General features: G+C 42.2%; 1 protein-coding gene across 2 annotated transcripts in view; it reads left to right on the forward strand.

The window, feature by feature from the left end:
* Positions 1 to 23,740, forward strand: part of MSH2 (mutS homolog 2) — an 82,764-nt gene that overhangs the window by 16,503 nt on the left and 42,521 nt on the right. For both annotated transcript variants that reach the window (XM_003262357.3, XM_030826969.1), the window contains one exon: positions 10,685 to 10,884. In XM_003262357.3, coding sequence (XP_003262405.1) covers positions 10,685 to 10,884 — 200 coding nt within the window. The remainder of the gene's footprint in view (positions 1 to 10,684; positions 10,885 to 23,740) is intronic.

Raw genomic sequence — 23,740 nt, forward strand, 5'->3', positions numbered from 1 at the left:
TCAGCTGTGGTACCTCATGCTTCCTAGTTTAAGCCTTCTTGGGAGTTCTCAGGAGAAATCTGTTATCTTCCTTACTAAGCATTTCGGGTTGATCTTCCTTCCAGGTTATGTATAAAACCAAGTTTTTTTGGTTCTTTTTTTTTCTTTTAAAAGAAATGAGATTTTGTCATGTTCAGCCTGGTTTCAAACTCCCAAGCTCAAGCAATCCACCTTTCCTCTGCCTCCCAAAGTGCTAGGATTACAGGCATGAGCCACTGCGCCTGTACTTGCAGATGTACGTACAGAAAGATGATCTGTACTGTTCATTTTTCCATTCACTAAAACCTACTTGCAACTATGAGAATATGTTATTGCCATCTAGAAATGAGTTTCTAGGGATTTGTTCCTTTTTGTACTTTAAACAATCGAATTAGAAATTATTATCATTATTTTTTGAGATGGAGTCTTGCTCTGTTGCCCAGGCTGGAGTGCAGTGGCGTGATCTCAGCTCACTGCAACCTCCACCTCCTGAGTTCAAGGGATTCTCCTGTCTCAGCCTCCCAAATAGCTGGGACTACAGGCGTGCACCACCACACCTGGCTAATTTTTATATTCTTTTTTTTTTTTTTTTTTTTTTTTTTTTTTTTTTTGAGACGGAGTCTCGCTCTGTTACCCAGGCTGGAGTGCAGTGGCGCAATCTCGGCTCACTGCAAGCTCCACCTCCTGGGTTCACGCCATTCTCCTGCCTCAGCCTCTCCAAGTAGCTGGGACTACAGGCACCCGCCACCACGCCCGGCTAATTTTTTGTATTTTTAGTAGAGATGGGGTTTCACCGTGGTCTCGATCTCCTGACCTCGTGATCCACCCACCTCGGCCTCCCAAAGTGCTGGGATTAGAAGCGTGAGCCACCACCCCCGGCCTAATTTTTATATTCTTAATAGAGACAGGGTTTCACTATGTTGGCCAGGCTGGTCTCGAACTCCTGACCTCAGATGATCCACTCGCCTTGGCCTCCCGAAGTACTGGAATTATAGGTGTGAGCCACTGTGCCCGGCCGAAATTATTTATAATAAGGCATGGTGGCTTGTGCCTGAAGTCCCAGCTACTTGGGAAGCTGAGGCAGAAACTTTAAAGGATCAAAAGTTCAAGTCCACACTGGGAAAATAGTGGGAACCTTCCCTATCCCCGGTCTTCAAAAAAGAAAAAAATTTGCTGGAGAAGGTCACACAATGCTGATAGGTCCCATTGGACTTTCATGCTTTCTAGCTTTCAGTGATAACTGGATGTTACTTTTATTGTCTGACTCATAGTGACCAACGCCCGATTTTTTACTTTCCCTTAAGCCTTCAGCTGTCTCCTACCTCTAAGCAGATGATTTCTTCCTTAACACTTAAAACCTCAAAATTTATCTGTACTTCCACTCTTTTACTCTCTGGCTCTTTCTCAGAAGAAGAAATAACACTTATTTCTTTTCAAAGCCAACCTTTCCATACTTTACTTGGAGACATATTTCTTTTTTTTTTTTTTTTTTTTTTTTTGAGCAGAGTCTCACTCTGTCGCCCGGTCTGGAGTGCAATGGCTCAATCTCCACTCAGTGCAACCTCTGCCTCCCAGGTTCAAGCGATTCTCCTGCCTCAGCCTGCTGAGTACCTGGGATTACAGGTTAGCACACCACGCCTGGCCAATTTTTGGGTTTTCAGTAGAGACAGGGTTTTGCCATGTTGGCCAGGCTGGTCTCTTAACTCCTGACCTCGCAATCCGCCTGCCTCGGCCTCCCAAAGTGCTAGGATTACAGGCGAAAGCCACCGCACCCAGCCCTCATGTAGCAATCTTAATTAGAAATATGTCTCTGGCTGGGCACGGTGGCTCATGCCTGTAATCCCAGCACTTTGGGAGGCCAAGGCGGGCAGATCACCTGAGGTCAGGAGTTCAGGACCAGCCTGACCAACATGGAGAAACCCTGTCTCTAGTAAAAATACAAAATTAGCTGGGTGTGGTGGCATATGCCTGTAATCCCAGCTACTCAGGAGGCTGAGGCAGGAGAATCGCTTGAATCAGGGAGGTGGAGGTTGCGGGGAGCCAAGAACTCACCATTGCACTCCAGCCTAGGCAACAAGCAAAACTCCATCTCAAAAAGGAAAAAAAAAAAAAAAGATTGCTATGTTAATCTTATTTTATATAAAAAGAAATAATATTAAACAAGAAGGCAATAAAAATGCCAAATTCAATACACAAATTATTTTGTCAGCATTTTCACAAGAATAAACTATTTTATATGCTAACATATGTTCAGTGTTCCTTACAGAATTCTGACATTGAAAAGGAAAAGTTACCAAAGCTTCAGATGAATCTATAAATGGACAAAAGAAAAAGCTTAAAAGGATAAAGAGCAACACTCCAAGTGCATGTATAAACATAAGGACTCTTGGGACTTACCCTTTTTAAAAATCTTTAGGGCTAGCACAGTATTTGCTATTTAATGTATCAAATGGGTGGTTTTGACTTCATTAATCCATATGTAGGACAGATGAAAAAAAGAATTATAAACTTGTAATTACAGTTCTTTAGGAACCATATTTGCTGTCAGCCTTTTAAATACGCTGTCAGGCAATTCCAGTCAGCACTTTTGAAAAAAACCTACCTACCTACCTATCTATCTATCTATGTATCTATCTAGAGACTGAGTTATAAGACTAGCTAGTTTTTGTATTTTTGGTAGAGACAGGATTTTGTCATGTTTTCTAGGCTGTTCCTGAACTCCTGGGCTCAAGCCATCCACCTGCCTCAGCCTCCCAAAGTGCTGGGATTACAGGCGTGAGCCACCATGCCCAGCTAATTCTAGTCAGCTCTTAAAATGAAAGCCTAGAAATGGTAGGGTTAAAGAGGGGACAGAATGTTGATTTTAAAATACCTAGAATTTGGCCAGGCGCAGTGGCTGTAACCCCAGCACTTTGGGAGGCCAAGGCGGCCGGATTGCCTTGGCCTGCCCCAGCCTCCCAAAGTGCTGGGATTACAGGTGTGAGCTCAGGAGTTCGAGACCAGCCTGGGCAACATGGTGAAACCCCGTCCTAGTAAAATATAAAAAATTAGCTGCATGTGGTGGCGTGCACCTGTGGTCCCAGTTACTTGGGAGGCTGAGGCAGGAGAATTGCTTGAACCTGGGAGGCAGAGGTTGCAGTGAGCTGAGGTTGCGCCACTGCACTCCAGCCTGGGCGACAGAGTGAGACTCTGTCTCAAAAAAAAAAAAAAAAAAAAAAAAACCCAAGAATTTGATTAATTCTGTCGGAATTTTAGGGGTTAACTGATCCCCAAAATGACTCAGCTGTATGCAATTTAATACAATATTAATTCGCATGTTGACTCTCAGAATTGCATACAGCTGAGTCATTTTATTGAATAGGATTGATAGGTATACTATGTTATGCCAACAATAACTGTGGTACTTCTAAAATTGTGATTTTTAAATTAGCATTGTCACGGAAACAGCAGAGTAGTTGTTTTTTTCTTTAAGCTTCTTTTAGCCAGAAACATAAACTGAAACTGTAACTATTACTGAAATCATATGTTGAATAGACTTGTGAAACTAGCAATTTATTAGGCCCTTAATGATATCTGGACCAAAGGCTGAGGGAGCTGGGCTGTGTGTATGTTGCTTTGTGCTTTGTTTTTTGGAAGTTTGTCGTTTCTTTGCCATTTTACTTCTTTCTTTTTTTTTTTTTGAGACGGAATCTCGCTCTGTCACCCAGGCTGGAGTGCAGTGGTACAGTCTCCGCTCACTGCAAGCTCCGCCTCCCGGGTTCACTCCATTCTCCTGCTTCAGCCTCCCAAGTAGCTGGGACTACAGGCGCCCACCACCACGCCCAGCTAATTTTCTGTATTTTTTAGTAGAGATGGGGTTTCACCATGTTAGCCAGTATGGTCTCAATCTCCTGACCTCGTGATCCGCCTGCCTTGGCCTCGCAAAGTGTTGGGATTACAGGCGTGAGCCACTGCGCCTGGTCCATTACTTCTTTCTTAATGTTACATCATCCCTCCCTTTTTCTTTTTTGAGACGGAGTTTTGCTCTTGTCAGCTAGGCTGGAGTGCGATGGCGCCATTTTGGCCCACTGCAGCCTCTGCCTCCCAGGTTCAAATGATTGTCCAGCCTCAGCCTCCCAAGTAGCTAGGATTACAGGCACCCGCCACCATGCCCAGCTAATTTTTGTATTTTTAGTAGAGATGGGGTTTTGCCATGTTGGCCAGGTTGGTCTTGAACTCCTGACCTCAGGTGATCTGCCTGCCTTGGCCTCCCAAAGTGCTGGGATTACAGGTGTGAGCCACTGCACCCAGTCCTTAATGCTACTTTATAGGTGAAAATTGTGAAATAACTTAAATTTCATTTTTATTAAAGTTAATTTTTGGGAAATTAATGAAAGGTTGACATTTTATTCTTTTGAATATTGCAATTGTTATTTGGGTTTAAATTGGGGGGCTTAGGAAGTAAAGAAGCCTGATGGTTGTTTCTGAATTTTCTGAAAATTATGTTTGATATGCCGTATGTGAAATCCAGTTTGGAGAGAATATGTCCGTTGATATGGAAAAATTAATTAAGATTTGATCTAGATAAGGCATTCCGATCATTTGGAAGTGGTTTGAGTATCTCTTTTTTTTTTTTTTTTTTTTTTGAGACAGAGTCTTGCTCTGTCGAGTGTAGTGGCGCAATCTTGGCTCACTGCATCCTCCATCTCCCGGGTTCATTCAAGCAATTCTCCTGCTTCAGCCTCCCGAGTAGCTGGGATTACAGGTGTGGGCTACCATTCCCCGCTAGTTTTTTTTTTTTTTTTTTTTTTTTTTGAGATGGAATCTTGCTCCCATCTTGCAGGCTGGAGTGTAGTGGTGTGATCTCAGCTCACTGCAATCTCCACCTCCCGGTTTCAAGTGATTAAGCGATTCTCCTTCCTCAGCCTCCCGAGTAGCTGGGATTACAGGCGTGTCCCACCACGTCTGGCTAATTTTTGTATTTTTAGTAGAGACAGGGTTTTGCCATGTTGGCCAGGCTGGTCTCGAACTCCTGACCTCAGGTGATCCACCCGCTTGGCCTCCCAAAGTGCTAGGATTACAGGTGTGAGCCACGGTGCCTGGCCTAAGTTTTGTATTTTTAGTAGAGACGGTGTTTCACCATGTTGGTCAGGCTGGTGTCAAACTCCTGACTGTGCGATCCGCCTGCCTCGTCCTTCCAAAGTGCTGGGATTACAGGCGAGAGCCACCGTGCCCAGCCTGTTTAAGTATCTTTTAAAACCAATAAGGATGAACTAGAGGTGTCAGCTCTCTTCATGGGCTTTGGAGAAATAAGACAAAAAGGAAAGAGATGTTTTGCTGGGCGCGGTGGCTCACGCCTGTAATCCCAGCACTTTGGGAGGCTGAGGACAGCGGATCACCCGAGGTCAGGAGTCAAGACCAGAGCCATTGCACTCCAGCCTTGGCAACAAGAGCACAACTTCGTCTCAAAAAAAAAAAAGAAAACAGGAAAGAGATGTTTTGATTTTTGAGTGTTCTGCTCTTACTCTACAGCACTTAGCAGTAGTCCATCTATCCACCTTGTTTGTTCTTTACAACAAAACCGTATTGGTTCTCTCTTACCAAGTTTGCTTTATTCTTGGTTTATCCTTTGTAAGATGTGAAAGGGATATGAAGAGCAAATAGGAAGCGTTACTGTTGCTGCTTGAGAGAAAGCTGTTTTAAAATTTGTTGGCAAACAATTTGTAAAAGTACAACAAAAGTGTGCATTTATGGCTTCTCATTTATGTTTTATCATTGCTATATCTCATAATTTGTGGTTTTTAAAAATAATTTAACTTTTTATTTGAAAAGCACTGCAGGGTCACGTCATGTTTTTAAAAAATAAATTAAGAAGGTAAACACCCCTACTTCTACTTTACCTCCAGTCCTAGTCTATGGTGGTAATCAGTGTTAACAGTTTAGTTTGTGTTCTTACCCTTCCAGGGTTTTTTTCCTTTATGTATACAGATATATACATTTTTAAAAACATAGATAACACTTAAAAACAATATGGGATCGTATTAGGAATACAATTTGTATTCCTTCCCAACAGTATTTATAGTTTTTTTTTCATTTCACTATGTATCTATTTATAAATTTTTTATTTCTGATAATTTCTCTTGAATAGGTAAGACATCATATAGTATAAAATTCAATAGAAAATCAGTTTTTCAGAGGTACAAAATTGGCTGACACTGCACAGACTCCTTTCAGTTCACAGGTAGGGATGCACAGCCACCTCTTCCACCAAGGAGAGGAAAGGATATGTGTGCTTGTGGGCTCTTCAACTCTGTTGATTACTTATGATTTATTTTCTGGTCAGTTTGAGAGGAAACAGTGATAGAATACTGGGAACAGGGAAGAAGCATAAGATTATTATTATTTTTTTTTTTTTTTTGAGACGGAGTCTTGCTCAGTTGCCCAGGCTGGAGTGCAGTGGCATGATCTTGGCTCACTGCAAGGTCCGCCTCCCAGGTTCACGCCATTCTCCTGCCTCAGCCTCCCAAGTAGCTGGGACTACAGGCGCCCGCCACCACGCCCGGCTAATTTTTTTTTTTTTTTTGTATTTTTAGTAGAGACGGGGTTTCACCATGTTAGCCAGGATGGTCTCTATCTCCTGACTTCGTGATCCGCCCGCCTTGGCCTCCCAAAGTGCTGGGATTATAGGCATGAGCCACCGCACCCAGCTTTAAACTTTTTTCAGACGGAGCCTCACTCTGTTGCCCAGGCTGCAGTGCAGGGGTGTGATCTCAGCTCACTCTAAGCTTCGCCTCCCAGGTTCACACCATTCTCCTGCCTCAGCCTCCCGAGTAACTGGGACGACAGGCACCTGCCACCACACCCGGCTAATTTTGTTTTTGTATTTTTAGTAGAGACGGGGTTTCACCCTGTCAGCCAGGATGGTCTCAATCTCCTGACCTCGTGATCTGCCCGCCTCGGCCTCCCAAAGTGCTGGGATTACAGGTTTGAGCCACCGTGCCTGGCCATAAGATTATCAGAAATATATTCTCTGTGATGTTTTTTACTATTGACCTCAGAGTCGCCCAAAGGATATGGCAGTTTTATGGAAAGAAGAGAAAAGGAAAAGTGAGGGTATAGGTCAGCCAGCAGTAGACTTTGTCATTCTTTTCTTGCCCCTTTATACTTCCTTTGCTGCTTTATTTTTATTTATTTATTTATTTATTTTTTATTTATTTTTTGAGACGGAGTCTCACTCTGTCGTCCAAGCTGGAGTGCAGTGGCGCAGTCTCGGCTCACTGCAAGCTCCGCCTCCTGAGTTGACGCCATTCTCCTCCCTCAGCCTCCCGAGTAGCTGGGACTACAGGCACCCGCCACCACGCCCAGCTAAGTAGGGAACCTCACTCTTTTGCCTGGGCTGGAGTGCAGTGGCGCAATCTTGCTCACTGCAATCTGTGCCTCCCAGGGCAAGTGATTCTCCTGCCTCAGCCTCCAGAGTAGCTGAGACTACAGGTGTGCGCCACTACGCCCAGCTAATTTTTGTATTTTTAGTAAAGATAGGACTTCACCATGTTGGTTGGCCAGGATGGTCTCGATCTCTTGACCTCGTGATCCGCCCTCCTTGGCCTCTCAAAGTGCTGGGGTTACCGGCGTGAGCCACCGCACCTGGCCTCCCTGCTTTATTAAGATAACTAAGAAATTTCTGTGATGGCTAGGATTCAAATTTCTGTGAGCATAAGAATCAAGCTGTGTGCATAATAATTGCATGGGATTTCACAGCTGGGCCCCACTCCCAGGGATTTTGTATTATCTACCTCCAAGTGATTTTGATGCTGGTGATCCTTGGACCAGACTTGGTGAAGCCCAATGCTTAGCTAGGAAAGCCCCAAAAATTTGCTTTATTGGATTGTGTAATTTGACTACATCCATTGTTTCTTTTTTGAAATGTAGAGTTGTATGCCACAAAAATCTTTTCTGGAGCAGTAGGCATCCTAATTAATCTTGATGTTTGTTTTTAGCCCCATTGATGGGGCTATAAACGGCAGCAAATTGTTTTCCCACTAATTTGGCATTTTCCATAAAAAACATGTATCTGTTGTTAGCTGCCTAGACATTAGCTGGACGTGGTTTAGGTTACTTTTCTCTTAAAAACTGAATTTTAATTCAAGTTCCTTTAAGCCAGCAGTCTCAACCTGGGGCAGTTTTTCCCTCCAGGGGACATTCAGCAGTGTCTAGAGACATTTTTGGTTGTCATGCTGAGGAAGAGAGTGTATAGTGAGTGGGTAGAATCCAGGGATGCTGTTAAGCATGGAACAGCCCCTTACAACAAAAAATTACGTAGCCTAAAATGGCAGTGTTGCCAAGATTGAGTAATTATGCTTTAAATGTGTTTTTATATATGGCCATTTTGTGTTTACTCTGGAGATAACATGTTTTTCCTCATGTAACATGGTTGATAAACATTTTGGTAACACAGGAATTGTAAATGCTGGTGTTGTCAGTAAATAGTTACGAAATTTAGGGCTGGGCACGGTGGCTCATGCCTGTAATCCCAGCACTTTGGGAGGCCCAGGCGGGCAGATCCCGAGGTCAGGAGATCCAGACCATCCTGGCTAACACGGTGAAACCCCGTCTCTACTAAAAATACAAAAAAATTAGCCGGGTGTGGTGGCAGGCACCTGTAGTCCCAGCTACTCAATTTAGAAAGCAGATTTGTTTCCTTTCTATACCTGTGTAATTTGAGGTTTAGTTTACTGTCACATCGTTTATAAACATAAGGAAGATGGTTGCTCATCTGATAGCATTCCGAACCTTACACCTGTAATGCCTATGGCCTCCAGAAAAGCTTCTCTAAAACTGTACTTAGAGCTGTGTAAAATATGTAGGAACATTTTCCCACCTTCGATTGTTTGTTTACCTTTCAGCTTCTATAATTTACCTTTCAGCTATTACTTTAGTAACATCTCCAACATTGTTTTTCAAACTGCAAGGTGTGACCCAGTAGTACAAAGAGCATTTTTGAAGAATTAAATACAATAGAAAATAGCAGAGTGGGCTCACGCCTGTAATCCCAGCACTTTGGGAGGCGAGGCTGGCAGGTCACGAAGTCAGGAGATCGAGACCTTCCTGGCTCTAACATGGTGAAACCCCGTCTCTACTAATAATACAAAAAATTAGCGGGGTGTGGTGGCATGTGCCTCTAGTCCCAGCTACTCAGGAGGCTGAGGCACGAGAATCACTTGAACCCGGGAGCTGGAGGTTGCAGTGAGCCGAGATTGCACCACTGCACTCCAGCCTGGGTGACAGAGCAAGACTCTGTTTCAAAAAAAAAAAAAAAAAGAAAATAGAGTGTATCACAAATCAAGTAAGTATTGATTTGTGAAACCTATTTTAATCATAGATCTATGTATGTATGTGCTGTATTGTGATGTAAAGACATTTCTTGCTGTGGTTGCACTGAAAAAAATGAAAACTCACTGATTTCCAATAACTTACAGAAGCAATATGAACTACATATTCTATCGTTCTTGAAACAAGCTGAGATTTTATTGACTTTGGGAAGCAGTAAAATTATTTTAGTTTTTTAATTAACAGTTTTTGGCTTTGTACTGCCAAGAGATAATTTTAGAAAGCATTCTAAAAAGGTATAAGAGATACACTAAGTATTGGATTTGGCAACGTTCTTGAACTGTAATTCTGTTTCATTAAACATCACTATTTACATGTGCAACAGTGTCTGTAACAATGTCCCAGTAATGAAATTCTTTCTCCTATTTAAGGCATGTCTGTTTGATGAAAGTCAAACAAAATTGGGTATATGTCAGTGTCTTATGATACTGCTTAATTAAACATTAATTTGACTCTTAGCTAATCAGGAAATGTTTGCCTCACAGTCTTACAGAGCTTCCCCCCTTCTAAAAAAGCTAACGTTTCAGAATAGATTCAGGATTCGAGCTTCTTTCTTTCTTTCTTTCTTTCTTTCTTTTTTTTTTTTTGTTTGAGACGGAGTCTCGCTCTGTCGCCCAGGCTGGAGTACAGTGGCGCTATCGGCTCACTGCAACCTCTGCCTCCTGGATTCAGGCAATTCTTCTGCCTCAGCCTCCCGAGTAGCCGGGATTACAGGCGCGCGCCACCATGCCCAGCTAATTTTTTTGTATTTTTTGTATTTTTAGCATGGGATTTCACCATGCTGGCCAGGCTGGTCTGAAACTCCTGACCTTAAGATCTGCCCACGTCGGCTTCCCAAAGTGCTGGGATTATAGGCATGAGCCACTGCACCTAGCCTAGATTCAAGCTGCTTTTTTTTTTTTTTTTGAGACGGAGTCTTGCTCTTGTTGCCCAGGCTGGAGTGCAACGGCACGATCTCAGTGCACCACAACCTCTGCCTCCTGGGTTCAAGCGATTCTCCTGCCTCAGCGTCCCGAGTAGCTGGGATTACAGGCATGAGCCACCATGCCCGGCTAATTTTGTGTTTTTTGTGCAGACGGGGTTTCTCCATGTTGGTCAGGCTAGTCTCGAACACCCGACCTCAGGTGATCTGCCTGCCTCGGCCTCTCAAAGTGCTGGGATTACAGGTGTGAGCCACCACGCCCAGCAGATGCAAGCTTCTTAAATGGAATTCTGAGCTCATTTAGTTGAGACTTATATGCTTAGTTGACAAATTTTAATTTTATACTATTTTAGATTAATTCAAGTTAATTTATTTCAGATTGAATTTAGTGGAAGCTTTTGTAGAAGATGCAGAATTGAGGCAGACTTTACAAGAAGATTTACTTCGTCGATTCCCAGATCTTAACCGACTTGCCAAGAAGTTTCAAAGACAAGCAGCAAACTTACAAGATTGTTACCGACTCTATCAGGGTATAAATCAACTACCTAATGTTATACAGGCTCTGGAAAAACATGAAGGTAACAAATGATTTTGTTTTTTGTTTTCCTTCAATTCATTCAATATATACTTGGCAATGTGCTGTCCTCATAAAGTTGGTGGTGGTGACTCACTGTTAGGACACATTCAGATTTCTTTTTTTTCTTTTTCTTTTTTTTTTTGAGAAAGAGTCTCACTCTGTTGCCAAGGCTAGAGTGCAGTGGCACAATCTCGGCTCACTGCAACCTCTGCCTCCCGGGTTCAAGCAATTCTCCTGCCTCAGCTTCCTGAGTGGCTGGGATTACAGGCATGTGCCACCATGCCCGGCTAATTTTTGTACTTTCAGTTTTACCATGTTGGCCAGGTTGGTCTGGAACTCCCAATCTCAGGTGATCCACCTGCCTCGGCCTCCCAAAGTGCTGGGAGTACAGGTGTGAGCCACAGAGCCTGGCCATGTTCAGACTTCTAATAACAGGTTTGTATTGACTCTTAGCTTCATGGCAGACGCCAAGAGACATGAGACAGCTTAGAAATTTTTGCCTTTTGGAAATGAATGTTAGAGTTACTGGTTTGTGATTATGGCCTATTGCACTGACAGAGGCAGTGAAAAAGGGTTTGATTGCCAAAGAATACTCACACAGGGCCTAGAATGGCGATGGTTATGCATCTACAGTTTATTACAGGAGAAGGATACAATCCAGTAGCAGGATTATAGTAAGGATATGCATCACAAAGGCTGTCATAGCAAGTCATCCAGAGAGTTCCAGTGCAAGTTCCAGTTGTCCTTTGTTGTGTAAAGTCTGCGGTAGGGTGCATTTTCTCTCTCAGAGCAGGATGTGTGCACAGGACACCTTGGAACCTTGGAGCCCAAAATAGAGTCTTCACTGGGCTTTTTAATATTTTTCTTGTCAAGTGGACATGTTCCTGTTTTCTAGCCTCTTCAGTGGAAGTCAGAGGAAGAGCCTCATTGAGACCAAGTGCAACTCATCAGTCACATTAAACAATGCTGATAATAAACCACCTAAATATCCCCCGACCCACAAATACAAAACAACACCATTCAATCAGTATTTTTCATGCCTTGATCAGGGGTCATTGCCATGCAGGAACTTTAACAAAACAGTACAGGCTAATAATAGAATTGTTGGAATTAACTCACATAGGACACCTGTGTGAGAGAGTTAAGATAGAGGGTCTTGGTGGTCTCTAACAGTTGAATTCAAAGTGAAGTTACCAGAGTAAAGTGAGCAAAGACACATACTAATACAATATTATTGGTAGATAAAATCACCTTGCTCTAATAAGCACAGTTTTAAACTTTAACCATGTTTCTCCAGTAATTTTAGTAATTGTTATGTCTAATACATAAAGCTTTTTTTACTTTTTAAAAAAAATTTTAGGCAATGTGGGGTCCAAAGTAATTTAAAAAAATTTTTTTAACATAAAGCATCTTAAAATTTTACTTAATCATGATCGCCTAGAACTATTAAAACATACCTTTTGATATTATGGGGAAGCTTTGTTGTTCCTTTGTAGACAGACTTAAAGAAGTACAATTTTATGGTGACAAGATATAAAATAAGTATAGATTTCAATTTTATAGAAACCTTTTCCTTTATCTAGTGCAAGAGGTAGCTAAGTGCTTATTTTCTCAAAGTACGTATGTTATAAAAAGTATTCCTAGTGTAGTCAAAGCTTCTCTTTAGACTGATAAAACTTAGAGCACCTGCATTTACTTCCACCAAAGCAGAATTAAAGAAAATGAGACTTGGCCGGGCACGCTTGTAATCCCAGCACTTTGGGAGGCCGAGGCAGGCGGATCATGAGGTTAGGAGATCAAGACCATACTGGCTAACACAGTGAAACCCTGTCTCTACTAAAAATACAAAAACTTAGCTGACGTGGTGGCTTGCGCCTGTAGTCCCAGCTTCTCAGGTGGCTGAGGCAGGAGAATCACTTGAACCCGGGAGGTGGAGGTTGCAGTGAGCTGAGATCACACTACTGCGCTCCAGCTTGGGCAACAAAAAAAAAAAAAAAATAAGTCTTTACTGGCTGGGCACGGTGGCTCACGCCTGTAATCCCAGCACTTTGGGAGGCCGAGACGCGCAGATCACCTGAGGTCGGGCATTCGAGACCAGCCTGACCAATATGGAGAAACCCTATTTGTACTAAAAATACAAAATTAGTGGGGCGTGGTGGCATGTGCCTGTAATCCCACTTATTCGGGAGGCTGAGGCAGGAGAATTGCCTGAACCCGGGAGGCGGAGGTTGCATTGAGCAGAGATTGTACCGTTGCGCTCCAGCCTGGACAGCAAGAGCGAAACTCTCCGTTTCAAAAAAAAAGAAAATGAGTCTTTATACTTTGCTGTTTTCATACTCTTTTAGTGTGGTGTAGGCAGCCATGTATCCCCCTTGTGCCTCTATTTCTCCGTTCTGTGAATGAGTGTCTTCCACTGCTGTGCTTTTCTGATTCCATAACCTCTTGTTTTATTCCAGTAGGACCAGGTAGAAACAGAAGGTGATTGACCAGTATTAGGGATGGAATCAGGGTACAATTATGGAGATAGGCTCTCTAAACAATTCACTCTCACCATTTAAATCAACTGTTTGATCATTTTTTTTTCTCATATATCTTTACCATCACATAGTAAATAATATCCTTTTTATTTTCAAGAGGGAGTATTGGCGTTAAGTTAGGAACTCAGTAATTTTTTTCCCCCATCATCCCAACTGCACTTCTTACTTTCTACTTGCTTTTATTCTTTACTGGCTCTTTACCACTGCGTATTTTTAGGTGCATACATCTATTTTTAAAAAAAGCACCCTTGTTCCTGGGTCCTCTTCCAGTACCATCTATTAATATATCTCTCTCTCGCTCTTTCCATTCCCAAATGGGTTTCTGAAAGCCTGCACTTCCCATCTTCCATTCATTCATCTGGTTACCAGCCCTGACCACAGTACTGAGGTGACCTTTATTTTTTGCTAAGTCCAGTGAATGTGGTATAGTGCCCCCGCTTTTTTCTTTCTTTCTTTTTTTTTTTGTTTTTTTGTTTTTTTGAGACAGAGTTTTGCTCTTGTTGCCCAGGCTGGAGTGCAATGGCGTGATCTCCGCTCACCGCAACCTATGCCTCCCAGGTTCAAGCGATTCTCCTGCCTCAGCCTCCCAGGTAGCTGGATTACAGGCACCTGCCACCACGCCTCACTAATTTTGTATTTTTAGTAGAGATGGGTTTTCTCCATGTTGGTCAGGCTGGTCTCGAACTCCCGACCTGAGGTGATCCACACACCTCTGCCTCCCAAAGTGCTGGGATTACAGGTGTGAGCCACCACGCCCAGCCTCGGTATAGTCTTTAACAAAAGTTCACTGATCTTGACAATTTTGATCTTGAAACGCTTTTTTTTTTTTTTTTTTTTTTTTTTGAGATAGAGTCTCGCTCTGTCACCCAGGGTGGAGTGCAGTGGCACAATCTCGGCTCACTGCAACCTCCACCTCCCAGGTTCAAGCGATTCTCCTGCCTCAACCTCCCGAGTAGCTAGGATTACAGGTGCCCGCCACCATGCCTGGCTAATTTTTTGTATTTTTTAGTAGAGACGGGGTTTCACTACGTTGGCCAGGCTGGTCTTGAGCTCCTGACTTTGTGGTCCACCTGCCTCGGACCTCCCAAAGTGCTAGGATTACAGGCGTGAGCCACCACACCCAGCCTTGAAACTCTCCTAAGGTTATGTTAAACATTTTTGTATTCTTGGTTTTCTTTTTGTTCCATGGGTTCTCTTTATCCTTGTTTTTAGCTTTCTTAAGTGTTCCGTTACCTTATCAAGTTCTATTTTTGGCTCCCATTTCACTTAATAACAGGAAAAGCTGGGATTTTTTTTTTTCTTTTGTGGAGACAGAGTCCTACTTTGTTGCCCAGGCTGGAGTGCAGTGGTGCGATCTCAGCTCACTCCAACCTCCGCCTTCTGGGTTCAAGCGATTCTTGTGCCTCAGCCTCCCGTGTAGCTGGGATTGCAGGCGTGTGCCACCACGCCTGGCTAATTTTTGTATTTTTAGTAGAGATGGGGGTTTCACCACATTGGCCAGGCTGGTCTTGAACTCTTGACTTCCAAGTGATCTGCCTGCCTGGGCCTCCCAAAGTGCTGGGATTACTGATTTGAGCCATTGTGCCCGGCTAAGCTGGGATTCTTTGAATGAGTTCTTAGAGGCTTCCTGAAACTTTGTGCAACATTTTGTGTATGTGTATATTTTCTGGGGAAAGGATTTGTAACTTTCTATTTTTTGAGATGGAGTCTCACTCTGGCTCAGGGTGGAGTGCAGTGGTGTGATCTCGGCTCACTGCAACTTCTGCCTCCTGGTTCAAGTGATTCTCTTGCCTCAGGCTCCCAAGTACCTGGAATTAACAGGCATGTGCCACCACGCCTGGCTAATTTTTGTATTTTTAGTAGAGACGGGGTTTCATTATGTTGGCCAGGCTGGGAATTTGTAACTTTCATCAGATATCCCAACGGATATATGTCTTTCCTGGTAGAGAGGGAAGAAACAAAAAACGTATGTGACTACCCTCCTCTCCCCCTAGAAGGTAAGAAGTACTGCTCTACACATTCCTTGGGTGATCTTTCTCACTCCCTGGGATAATTAAGGAAGTCAGGGATTGGGGTTGAGGGTAACTTGGCTTCCTTCCTCAACCTCCCTGAACCCAAGTCTAATATACTTGATGACAGTTTGCAACAAGTCAACAATTTCCTACTTTTCTGGTGTTAGATTTAAATTATATAGACCTATGAGTGATCGTAATGTTATCTAAGTCAGATGCTTCACATTATAGGTCTTGCAGCTAATGGCCAGTTCAGGTATTTGAAGTGGCTTCCCCTGGAAAATGTTACAGGGGGAAAATCTGTTTTCTGTGTGTTATGCTCAGAGCTGTGTTCTTTTCTTTTACACAAAATGTTTGAAGTTTGTTGAATTTTAGGTGTACCCTGGTCACTGGGAACTCCCTAAAGGATCTCTGTGAGGTTTTTTTTTTAAAAAAACAAAAAACAAAAAAAAAGTAGCATTTTGCAGAACTCAGTATAGCTCTTTAGCATACTGACTGCAAGGAGAAACTAAAAAGTGAGACTAATTTTACAAATTAGTCTCCCAAGTTTCTTTACAAGAAAATAGACCAAAGGTACTATGTTTAAAAGCAAAATCATGGCTTAAAAGTTTCTTTTTCTTAATATATTAATATATTGCTATTAATTGAGTATGCTGTCTTGCTATCTTGTGATTATTTTTGGTTTTTGATTAACTCTAAGCTTAATGTTATTCCTGAAAAAGAAAGAAAGAAAGAAAGGAAGAAAGAAAAAAAGAAAGAAAGAAAGAAAGAAAGAAAGAATGAATGAATTCAGAGAGACAGTAGAGGGCAGCAGCCGTTTAGAAAGTAGATTCACATTGAGTGATTACGGCTTTTTAAAATCTTTCTCCACTAAGAGATAGCTAATTTCCGAAAAGGTATACTTGGTCTCCCATATTCCTTATGTCTCTGAAAACTGAAAAAGCTGGGACAAAACTTAAAATAGCAATATTCTACGGTTAGGGCAAATTTCTGATAGTGCTTAAAACAATTTACCCAGGTATCTTTATTTTTTTTTTTGAGACAGGGTTTCACTCTGTCACCCAGGCTGGAGTGCTGGAGCCTTGACCTCCTGGGCTCAGCTTAAGTGATCCTCTCACCTCCGTCTCCCAAATAGCTGGGACTACAGGCATGCACCATCATGCCCAACTAACTTTAAAAATTTTTTTATAGAGGTAGGGGTTTCATCGTGTTGCCAGGCTGGTCTCGAACTCCTGGGCTCAAGCAATCTGCCCACCTTGTCCTCCTGAAGTACAAGGTTATAGGCATGAGCCACTGCTCCCAGCCTCAGATTTTTTTATTGATGAATTTTATTATAACAGCTACAATACTGAGATGCGTAACCCTTCCCTTTCCTGATACCCAGTTATCATCTGTTTCTGTTTAATACACTCCTTAAGTACCTCACATTGGCTATTCCCCCGCCCCCCATGGTCTATGCATCTTCTTCATTGAACTGGTAGTAGTCTTTGTTAGCTCATCTGATCATGTCATCAGTTCAGAACACATTACCTCTTCAGTTCAGAACACATTAATTGCTTCCCATAATCTTCAGGACACGGCCCCATTTCTTCACGTGGCTTGGCCATTGCTTCCCTGTTCAGCTTCCCCCACACTCCCTCACCTACACCTTCTGTCTCAGTATAGTACTGCTAGTCTCCAGACATGCCATGCCTTTTGTGCTTTTATGCATGTTTTCCTGTCTTTAATGTCCTTGTCCATGTGATGAACCCCTACTCATTTTTCCAAGATTGAACTCAAATGTCACCTTTTCTGTGAGCTTCTCTGTTCTTCTCATGCAGAGTAGAAGTGTTTATCTCCATTGCCCTTGACCCTAAATAACACAGTACATTAGTATAATAATCACATTTTTTACCTGATTGTGTGGTTTCCTTCTAAATGGAGAATAAGAATATAAAAGTGATTTATTTGACATTTCTGGAAAGGGAGATGATAAAAAGAATCTGCGTTACTTATTTAGCCTTTTTAAAAAACCCTTAGCCTATGAAGGCTACTATTTAAGGTTTGGTTGGATTGTGTATGTTGGAAATATGTTCTTTAAATCTCATCTTCATCAGTTTATAAAAGCAATATAAGTTCTTTGTAGATCATTATCATGCCATCCAGATGTAGTCATTATTGTTTTGATATAGGTTGTTTCAGTCTTTAAACCAAATCATACACAGTCAGTTCCGCTGTAACACTTGTTTTGAAAACAGATTTGTTCCAATGTGGGTGGTATATTAGGGAACGATTTGAGCATAATGTAAATTTTGAGTTTGCTTATGCACAAATCCCTAGGAAACACTAGGTGAATGCAGAAAAATGCATCCAACTGAACTGAGCAGTGTAGACATATACAAAAGATACACATACACATGCTCTTCAAATACCTACCTTATTTTCCTCTATGTGTTATGAACCATACCCATTCACATCTGGTGTTACAACTTTGCCACCCATTTCAGACAGTATTCCTTTGACCATTTTGCAGTAACTCAGAAGCTGCAGCCCTTTAGAAGTCTACTCCACTGTGGCTCACACCTGTAATCCCAGCACTTTGGGAGGCCGAGGCAGGCAGATCACGAGGTCAGGAGATCAAGACCTTCCTGGCTAACACGGTGAAACCCCATCTCTACCAAAAAAATAGAAAAAACTAGCCGGACGTGGTGGTGGGTACTTGTGGTCCCAGCTACTCGGGAGGCCAAGGCAGGAGAATGGCGTGAACCCGGGAGGCGAAGCTTGCAGTGAGCCAAGATTGCGCCACTGCACTCCAGCCTCGGTGACAGAGCGAGACTCCCTCTCAAAAAAAAGAAAAAAAAAAAAAAAAGGCCACTCCACAAGCAAACCGCAGATGTTTTGCAAGGTGACTTATTTATTGTAATAGTTATGTATTTCTTAACCATTTCACATGTATAAAACTGTGCTACTACTTTTATGAGGTTCCTGTCTTTATTTTTTTTAACGTGTCACTGATGAAGGTTCTGAGAGTTGTGGCTTGAACTCGTTTTCTCATGAGCGGTGTTTTTTATTATTTTTTTGAAATGGTCTCACTGTGTTCCCCAGGCTAGAGTGCAGTGATGTGGTCTTAGCCCTGCAGCCTTGGCCTCCCAGCTTAAGCTATCCTCCCACCTCAGCCTCCCAAGTAGCTTGGACTGCAGGCGTGATCCTTCGCCCACCTAATTTTTATACTTTTGTAGAGACAGTTTTTCCACGTTGCCAGGCTGCTTTGGAACTCCTTAGCTCAAGCAATCAGCCCGTCTTCACCTCCCAAAGTGCTGGGATTACATGTGTGCCCCACCACACCTGGACAGCTCTGGTTTACACTGCATAGTGTTCTGATTTTTAGGAATACATACATTGCATTATATAGCAGAACTGGCTGTATGCAAAAGTCTAATAGAAAATATTGATAGGATAATAATGTATATAGTACTAATTGTCAGTTGCCATAATTTAACTAATATGGTTTGACTTTTTACTTTCTTTTTTTGAGATGGGGCCTTGCTATATTACCTAGGCTGGTCATGAACTCCTGGGCTCAAGCAATACTCTTGCCTCAACCTCCTGAGGATGTTTGACATTTTTTGACTTTTTTTTTTTTTTTTTTAAACAGAATCTTGCTCTGTCTCCCAGGCTGGAGTGCAGTGGCATGATCTTGGCTCACTGCAACCTCCACCTCCCGGGTTCAAGGGTTCAAGCACTTCTCCTGCCTCAGCCTCCTTAGTAGCTAGGATTACAGGTGTGCGCCACCACGCACAGCTGATTTTTGTATTTTTACTAGAGATGGGGTTTCACCATGTTGGTCAGCCTGGTCTTGAACTCCTGACCTCGTGATCCTCCCACATCGGCCTCCCAGAGTGCTGTGGGTACAGGCGTGAGCCACCATGCCATCCTGCTTTTTGACAATTTAAATAGTAACAGTTACCTGTTATAATTGATATTTAGCTAACGTCTATTGTTATTTTAACATTCCAGGAAATTATTATGCAGAAACTTTAAAGGTCTGTTTACTTCTCTGGTGTTTTGATTTTTTTTTCTTTTTCTGTGAGTAATTTTCTAAAACTGGTTTCTAGGCCAGGCTATTTATGTCTTGTTTTTTATTTTTCTGGAGACGGAGTCTCGCTTTGTTGCCCAGGCTGGAGTGCAGTGGCGCTATCTCAGCTTGCTGCAACCTCTGCCTCCTGGGTTCAAGCAGTTGTCCTGCCTCAGCCTCCCGAGTAGCTGGGACTACAGGCACATGCCGCCACGCCTGGCTAGTTTTTTGTATTTTTAGTAGAGATGGAGTTTCACCATGTTGCCCAGGCTGGTCTCAAACTTCTGAGCTCAGGCAGTCTGCCTGCCTTGGCCTCCCAAAGTGCTAGGATTACAGGTGTAAGCCACTGCTCCCGGCCTTATTATTTTATTTTTATAGATTCGGGGTATATGTGCAGGTTTGTCCCATGGATATATTGTGTAATGGTGAGTTTTGGACTTCTATTTTGCCCATGAACATTGTACCCAATAGGTGGTAATTTTTCAATTCTCATCCCTCTCTCTGCCTCTGCCCTTTTGGAGTTCCCAGTATCTGTTAATTCTCTCTGCATGTCCGTGTGTACCCATTGTTTAGCTCCTATAGTTTTTATTTTATTTTATTTTTGAAACGAGTCTTGCTCTGGCACCCAGGCTGGAGTGCAGTGGTGCAGTCTCGGTTCACTGCAACCTTGGTCTCTGGGTTCAGATGATTCTCGTGCCTTAGCCTCCCGAGTAGCTGGAATTACAGGTCCATGCCACGATGCCCAGCTAATTTTTGTATTTTCAGTAGAGACTGAGTTTTGCCATGTTGGCCACACTGGCCTCAAACTCTTGGCCTGAAGTGATCCGCTTGCCTTGGCCTCCCAAAGTGCAGGGATTCTGGTGTGAGCCACTGCTCCTGACCCCATATTTTTTCTTTTAATTATAAAGGTAATAATGTAAAAAGAAGTCAACTCCCAGTTTAGCTCTAGCAGAGTAACCAGTGTTAATTTTTTTTTTTTTTTTTTTTTTGAGACGGAGTCTTGCTCTGTTTCCCAGGCTGGAGTGCAGTGATGCCATCTCGGCTTACTGCAGCCTCCGCCTCCTGGGTTCGAGCCATTCTCCTGCCTCAGCTTCTTGAGTAGCTGGGATTACAGGCGCCCAATGCCACGCCTGGCTAATTTTTGTATTTTTAGTAGAGATGGGGTTTCACCATGTTGGCTAGGCTGGTGTTGAACTCCTGACCTCATGATCCACCTGCCTCGATGCTGGGATTACAGGCATGAGCCACTGAGCCTGGCCAATCCATTCCTTTTTATGGCTGAGTAGTATTCCATTGTGTGTGTGTGTGTATATATATTCCATTGTGTGTGTGTGTATACACACACACACACACACACACACACACACACACACATACCACAGTTTCTTTATCCACTTTTTGATTCATGGGCATTTGGGTTGGTTCCACGTTTTTGCAATTGTGAATTGTGCTGCTATAAACACATGTGTGCAAGTTTCTTTTTTGTATAATGATACCTTTTCCCCTGGGTAGATACCCAGCAGTGGGATTGCTGGATCAACTGGTAGTTCTACTTCTAAGGAATTTCCACACTGTTTTCCTTAGTGGTTGTACTGGTTTATATTCCCACCAGAAGTATAGAAGTGTTCCCTGTTCACTGCATCCACACCAACATCTATTTTTGATTTTTTGATTATGGCCGTTCTTGTAGGAGTAAGGTGGTATCACATTGTGGTTTTGATTTGCATTTCTCTGATCATTAGTGATGTTGAGCATTTTTTTATGTTTGTTTGCCATTTGTATATCTTCTTGAGAATTGTCTATTCATGTCCTTAGCCCACTTTTTGATGAGATTGTTGATTTTTTTTCTTGCTAGTTTGTTTGAGCTCGTTGTAGATTCTGGGTATTAGTCCTTTGTCAGATGTATAGATTGTGAAGATTTTCTCCCACTCTGTGGGTTGTCTGTTTTCTTCTGCTGACTGTTCCTTTTGCCACGCAAAAGCTCTTTTTTTTTTTTTTTTGAGACAGAATCTTGCTCTGTCGGCCAGGCTGGTAACAAAGACACAGGTATTGGTAATACTGCCATGGCTTATTGCCTACATTAATAATGAAAGCAAATGCTGAATTTCAGCTAGAGGCTAGAGAAAATAAAACTAGAATTTTCTTCTATGTTTATATACTACTATGAATACCAGGAGTCTTTTGGTTAAGACCTCAGGATAGCTTGTGTAGGGCTTTCTAGCCTGTGATCACTAGTGGAGAATGTAGCTTTACAAAGTCTAGTTGGAAATTGGCAACTGCGGTTTAGTACAAGTTACAAGGAAGGGAAGGAATTTAAGATGCTAGTGAAAGCTTGGAGGATAAGGGAGCAGGTGAACTTATAAGGAAGTTTATAAACTGAGAAGGGCTGCAGCAAAGTGGGCTCATGTGCTTGAGGAGCCAGAGGACATGTTGAGGGTGACATAAGGTCGGAAGTTCGTATCGATATTTAATGCAGTATGGATTCTTGGAAAACCTTCTTCAGTCATGTGCTAGAAAAATAACAGCTTGTGGAAAAAACAGGATTGAGGCAGACCTGAAAATACATGAATTTTTAAAAACCGCTTCTAACAGAAGCATAACAGACTGTAATAAAAACTGTGGCCTTCCTGGCATTTGCACCCAAACACCAGCATTAGCCAACTCTTTGAAGCCTTAGATCTGTGGCTCTTGTTTTCTCCTTTGAGATGTAGGTCCTTGAGGGCATTTGCTTCTAATAGAGGCTAGTTTCATCAGAATTAAAAATGTGAACCATGGTATGAAATTCAATTCGTTTTTTCTTTTTCGAAAACACTGGCAAATGTTTTGTACCCTTGAGCTTTCCCACATATCTTAACATAGTGAGTAGAAAGTACAGTGGCTGTTAAGCCAACTACTCTGAGGTCTTCACTGCTAAGGCTTACTCTTAATTGTGTGAGAGCTTAACCTTGATCCCTTTAAAACATTAATGGGCTGGAAAAAAAATCATTCATAAACCAATGCCACCTCTGAATTTTGCTACCACAATTCCCTTATTTACCAATAGTGCATGAGCTAATTTGGAATAAAGAACTAGGCATTGTAGCACAACAGACATTATGTGGGCAAAGTGTTGTTTATATTCTGTCTAAATAGTGCTTCACATTTATGTACTATTTTCCAAATATGTATAGATGCTTTTGTGATTAATAATAAAACATGAATTCTTAAAACAATTTTGCTGACTTCATAGTAGCTTTTCACCGTTTTCTCAGTAGCTGCTACAATTTCTGGAGAAGTTTGGGAACTATTGTTTTGGAGTGAAATGCAGTGTGTTAGATATCACTTGCAGAATTCTTCTAAGGGAATTTATTGGTGATTAGAAAAAAAAAATCCTTGTGTTATACCAGTAGTAGTACAAAGTAACTGTTGTTCAGCTTCTATTAAGTGTCAAGGACTATACAAATATTGTGTATAGTTATCTCATTTATTATTTTCTGGGTAGCTATTGTTATTATTCCTTCGCACAAAAAGGGAAAAGGAGGCTCAAAGTATCATGCTCCAGATAACAGAGCCAGTAGGTAGCAGAGCCAGGATTGCTACCCAGGTCTCTAGTCCTGCTTTTTCACACTATATACTCATTGCTTCACTTACTCCTTCATACATGATTCCCCAGCGTGTACTCTTTTTTTTTTTTTTGAGATAGAATCTTGCTCTGTTGCCCAGGCTGGCGGGCAGTAGTGTGATCTTGGGCCAACTGCAACCTCCACCTCTTGCGTTCAAGCAGTTCTCCTGCTTCAACCTCCTGAGTAGCTGGGATTATAAGCCTGTGCTACCACGGCTGGCTAATTTTTGTATTTTTAGCAGAGATGAGGTTTCACCTTGTTGGCCAGGCTGGTCTCAAACTCCTGATCTCAAGTGATCTGCCCACCTCAGCCTCCCAAAGTGCTGGGATTATAGGCATGAGCCATCATGCCCGGCCTCCTCATCATGTACCCTTAAATAACCATCAAGCACAGTTCCATTGTGTAAAAACTTGGCTTGATTTAACCTGTTAATTGGAACACTGTCATTAATGGAAATTAGGAATATGAGGTAAGCTAGAGGTTTTATTTTAATGACTTTGGGTTATTAAATGTATAAGAAATGAAATTCATTTAGTCATAATTAATGTCATGTTTCTGCATCTGTATTACTTGTTGTGTTTACAGACGAGGTAATGTATTATTAGTGGGAAGCTTTGAGTGCTACGTCATCTCTCTTTCTATAAAATAAATT

The sequence above is a fragment of the Nomascus leucogenys genome, chromosome 14 (genome assembly GCF_006542625.1).
Source record: "Nomascus leucogenys isolate Asia chromosome 14, Asia_NLE_v1, whole genome shotgun sequence".
NCBI classification, from domain to species: Eukaryota; Metazoa; Chordata; class Mammalia; order Primates; family Hylobatidae; genus Nomascus; species Nomascus leucogenys.